At 48.3% G+C, this 5,195-nt stretch overlaps 1 protein-coding gene across 4 annotated transcripts in view; it reads left to right on the top strand.

Annotated features, from left to right (window-relative positions):
- Tmem219 (transmembrane protein 219) overlaps positions 1-5,195 on the top strand; it is a 32,694-nt gene that overhangs the window by 21,280 nt on the left and 6,219 nt on the right. Inside the window, exons 3-5 of one of the 4 annotated variants that reach the window (XM_026781094.1) lie at positions 693-792; positions 2,408-2,606; positions 2,692-2,881. In XM_026781094.1, the coding sequence (XP_026636895.1) occupies positions 2,442-2,606; positions 2,692-2,881 (355 nt within the window). In that variant the 5' untranslated portion in view covers positions 693-792; positions 2,408-2,441. The other 3 variants (XM_026781093.1, XM_013347835.2, XM_005351259.2) reach the window with 3 other exon arrangements.

The following is a 5,195-nucleotide window of genomic DNA, read 5'->3' as shown; positions in this document are numbered from 1 at the left end:
AAAAAAAAAAAAAAAAGAAAAACCAAAAAATAAATAAATAAAAATAAAGTTTTGATTGAGGTAGGATAGGATTTCAATGTGGTTTTAATTCACTTTTCTCTGATGTGTACTGAGCGTGAATGTTTCCTTGTATGTCTAATGCTCACCTGTACTACTACATCTTTTGAGAACTGTTCTGAACCAAACCCGGCGCTACAAATGTTCTCCTTTAGAGGGCCATGTTCCCCACCTTTAATCCCAGCACACAGAAGGCTGAGGCGGGTGGATCTCTGAGTGCAAGACCACTCTGGTAAACATAACTGAGTTCCAAGTCACCTACACAGTGAGATCCTGTCTCAAAAAACAAATGGCTTCGGGGGCTGGAGAGATGGCTCAGTGGTTAAGAGCATTGCCTGCTCTTCCAAAGGTCCTGAGTTCAATTCCCAGCAACCACATGGTGGTTCACAACCATCTGTAATGAGATCTGGTGCCCTCTTCTGGCCTGTGGGCATAAATGTGTATACATAATAAATTAATTAATTAAAAAAAACACATTGTGAAAAAACAAATGGTTTCCTTTAAAAGAAACAATCATAACCCCAGGAAAACATAGTTATTAAGGTTTCTGCAGAGTTATTCTTTTGTTGCTTGGGTTTGGTTTTGGGGGTGATCCTAGGCTGAACTCGACTGACCTTTATCTCCTGATCCTCCAGCCTCCACCTTATAATTGCTGGGGTTACAGGATTGCAGCGTCACACCGGGCCGGAGTGAGGATTTGAACCTGCGGTCCTAGCTCGTCTTATGCTGTTTCAGGTAAGCCGATCTCCCCCTCTAAACGGCCTACAGGGTGAGATGAGACGCCTCCTGTTGAGTAGACTTGTAGCTTTAGGGTCCTGTGCATTTAGGAGCCAGTAAGAACCAAGGACCAAGCCAAGGTGTAGACCTTAACTATCTGAGAGGGCAGAGAAGAGCAGAACCTACAGGCCGCTCGCAGTGCAGTGCGGAGGAGTGGAGCTCCCTAATCCTACACAGAGGGCCAGGAAACCTGGGCGTGGCCAGGCTGTGCTAACAGGTCGCGGGCCAGCAACAGAAAAGTGACTTTGGTGAGGTTCCACCGAAACCCTACTGCGCACTCCCGGGAGGGAAACGTGAGGTGTCCATGACGGCTAGTACGGCCTCCCTCGCCTGTTTCTGGTTTCCTCAACTCCCGGCGAGTTATTTCCTTTACTTGGAACCTAGAGTGAATTTCCTCTTGGTTTGGCCTGACGCAGACCGGGCAGAAGACCGCAAAGGCTCGCGTGGCCACCGCGCAAGCGCATCCGGGCGGGTTGGGGAGGGGCCGGAGCGGGAGCACGCCTACATGGGCCCCGCCCCTCTGCAGCGCCGCCCGTGACGTCACGGGGCGCCGGCCTCCGCCCGGCTGCGAGCGGTGAGAGCTAGTGGCGGTCCGTCCTGAAGCCACTGGATCGGGAAGGGATGCGGGTGTCGAGATCCTTCTGGAGGGGGCTTTGGGGAAGACGGGAGGTCGAGATACACCAGCCGCTACTGCCCCTCAGACTCTGTCCTCCTTCCTCCTACCTTCCCCCTTGCAGAAGTTCCGGGACGTGGGGCCGCTCAGGGGCCGAGCATATGTGACACTTGGCCTTTCCCGGTGGCTTCCACACTCTCCCGTGCTCTCCCCCCACTCCTTATGCTGAGCTCCTGCCTTCCAGATGTTTATTTTCATCAGTCTATCGCTTCTTGCCTGGAATAGGGTACTCGGAAGTTGGAGACGGATTCCAAACCTTAACCCTACTACTTCTGTGTTAAAAGCCACAATATTACTTCTACTGGCTTCTGGTCTTAAGGATCAGTATGACACCAATAAAAAGAAAGGCGATGGATGTCTGTTGAATTCCTGCACGGCCAAGTACCGAGCAAACTACTGCCCCATCGAATCCTCATTAGTTGGTGTTCTTAGAACTCCCAGTTCACATCTTAACCTCGCTAGAGAGCAGCAAGACGGAGTCATTCGTTCATTCCTACCTAGCTGGTTAGCTTAGCTCCAAAGTACGAACTCTGACCCAAGACACTTCCGGTCTGGCTTCTGGCTGGACTGTTTGGCTGCCAAACCCCTGGCCTCAAATCAACTACTTCCTCTTTTCCAGGCGAGAATTCTTTTCACATCCTCTTTGGTAGTACAGAATGCTGTCCCCTGCTTCTCCCTTGGTTATTTTAGCGACGAAACTGAGCAAGCATTTCTTAAGCGCTCTAAGGAGGTGGACTTTTTGAGTACAGAATCTTGGATTTTGGTCCTGGCTCTGCCATCTCCTGTGTGTCCTTGAGCAAATTCATTGTCTTCTAGCTTTAGCTTGCCTTTGAGTAACATGGGTGAGGGCCTTCTGACCTGCAGGCTCTTGTCCAGTTCTTCCTCACTGTCCTCCAGCAGGCACTCCGCGGAGACCCAGACCCCTCTGCTCCCCATGGGCAGCTGCCAGGCAGGGCACAACCTGCATCTCTGTCTGGCTCATCACCCACCTTTGGTCTGTGCCACTTTGATCCTGCTGCTCCTTGGCCTCTCTGGTCTGGGCCTCGGTGGCTTCCTCCTTACCCATACATCTGGCCTACGTAGCCCTGACATTCCCCAGGTAAGTACCCGGGTGCTCACCCTGCTGGTCTATGCCTGCCCCTGCTGCTAATCTCACTTCTCTCTTACTCTTCTTTTGCACACAGGATTGGGTTTCCTTCTTGAGGGCTTTTGGCCAGCTGAGCCTGTGCCCCGTGAATGGGACAGTCACAGGGAAGTGGCGAGGGCCTCACGTCGTCGGCTTACGTACTACTTTGAACTTCGGAGATGGTCCAGATAGAAACAAAACCCAGACATTCCAAGCCAAGATCCATGGTAGTCAGATAGGATTGAAAGGTGAGAGCTGGGGAATATGGGGGGCCAGCATCAGAACAGGTAGGGTTGGGCCCTACCTCCGGCTTCACCAGACTGGTGACCTTGGGCACCTCTGTACATCTTAGCTACTCCTGCTGCAACACAGACCCGATAGGAGAAGACGCTCACAGAGTTTCTCTGTGGCTTTGGAGTGTGTGCTGGAACTAGCTCTGTAGACCAGGCTGGTCTAGAACTTTTTTTAGTCATAGTCCACATTCACTATGTTTTGACTTTGCTGTTCCAGTTCCAAGTTTCTTCAGTTCTGTCCTAGCATGCCCCAGGAGGCCATAGGTTTAACACCAAATACCCCTCCCCAGTATGTGTATATATATATATATATATATATCATGCCAGTACTGCCAGGGTTACATTGGGAGTTCGTCTAAGACTACATAGCAAGTTCTGAAACCACCTCACATACATATATATGTCTGACATATATATATATACAGTCTGACAACACTGAAGTATGAGTCACCGCGGATGTGTGTTCCCCTCATTTAAAGTAAGTCATTTTTAGTCTATTTACACAATCGGGAGTCACCCTGAGATCCATTTTATAGCTTTTGTTTTGTTTTGTTTTGTTTTTGTTCTCGAGACAGAGTTTCTCTGTGGCTTTGGAGTGTGTGCTGGAACTAGCTCTGTAGACCAGGCTGGTCTAGAACTTTTTTTAGTCATCTAAGTAGATCTGCGCCTTAGCTGTCCTTGCCCTCTTTTCCCCAGGTTCTCTGGCCTCTTGCTGTCTACTTGCTGTCTCTGGTGGTCTACCTATTCTGGACATTGCTACGACATGCAGTCCTTTGTGACTTGAGATTTTTTTTTATTTATTATGTATACAATATTACAATATTCTGTCTGTGTGTATGCCTGCAGGCCAGAAGAGGGCACCAGACCCCATTACAGATGGTTGTGAGCCACCATGTGGTTGCTGGGAATCAAACTCAGGACCTTTGGATAAGCAGGCAATGCTCTTAACCTCTGAGCCATCTCTCCAGCCCGTGACTTGAGATTTTTAAGGTTCATCATGGTGCTGCATACTTTTAATCCCAGCGCTGGGGAGAAAGAGGTGCACAGGCAGGATCTCTACAGATTCCAGGCCAGCCAAGGAAGAAAGAAAGAAATTATGCTATTCTTTTTGTTGTTGTCGTTTTTTAGACAGGGTTTCACTATAGCTTTGAAGCCTGTCCTAGACCAGGCTGGCTTTGAATTCACAGGGATCTGCCTGCCTTTACCTCCGGAGTGCTGGGATTAAAGGCGTGTGCCACCACTGCCCAGCTGAAATTATGCTATTCTTAACACTAGTTTTTGTGTGGACATACATTTTAGTACCATTGAGAATATAGGCACACAACTGGAATATGGGATAGTTCTGTGGTTAATCTTTTGAGGAACATCCAAACTGTTGTACCATTTTTTTTTAATATATTTATTATGTGTACAATGGTCTGCCTGCATGTGTCTCTGCAGGCCAGAAGTTGTACCTGATCTTATTCCACGAGATCGTGAGCCATCCTCACTAGCCCTTTGTTTTGTGTGTCTGTGTTTGAGGCAGGGTCTGTCCGTGTGATTCTGCCTGCACTCACTGTGTAAATCAGGCTGGCCTCTGCCTTGAGTGCTGAGCCAAAAGCGTGCACCACCGCTCTGCTTGGCAGTGCTTATGTCTTGTGTTCACTCCCCCGCCCTATCACTGAGAAGCCCTGGTTCGCTGTGGTTCTGGTAGTGATTTTTCAAGTGTCTTAGCTGTCCCTTTAAGTTGTTTACAGTCTAACAAGAATACAGACTCAGCAGGAGTACACACCTGTCAGTGTATGAAGTAGGCTGGTGAAGGAAGAAGACCCTCCAAGGATACAGCATCCAACCTTGGGCTTTTAGAATGTTTAGCCATGTATCATCCAGGCAAAGGGAGCAGCAGACACAAAGGCATGTAGATGGAAAGGAACCAGCATGGCATGTTTAGGAACTTCCCAGAGTCAGTTTGGGTGGTGCCTACAAGGGATGGAACGCTAAGTTGGGAAATGGGTCTAAAGCAGGAAGTAGAAACTCATGGACAGTCTTTTAATTAATTAATTACAATTATTTAGTTACTTGTTTCTGTGTGTGAGAGAGAGAGAGCATATGTATGTGAGGCGGCATACTTGTGTAAGTCAGAGGACAATTTGCAGGCAGTGGTTCACTCCTTCTAGGTATGAGCTGCTGTCGCTGGCGTCCCATAAAAGATTTTGTGGTTTTGTTTTTTGTTTTTTGTTTTTTTTTTTTTTTTTGGTTTTTCGAGACAGGGTTTCTCTGTGGTTTTTGA

Source organism: Microtus ochrogaster, chromosome 8 (genome assembly GCF_000317375.1).
Source record: "Microtus ochrogaster isolate Prairie Vole_2 chromosome 8, MicOch1.0, whole genome shotgun sequence".
Lineage (NCBI taxonomy): Eukaryota > Metazoa > Chordata > Mammalia > Rodentia > Cricetidae > Microtus > Microtus ochrogaster.
The sequence above is the reverse complement of the archived record's forward strand: the minus strand, read 5'-3'. Positions and strand labels throughout refer to the sequence as shown.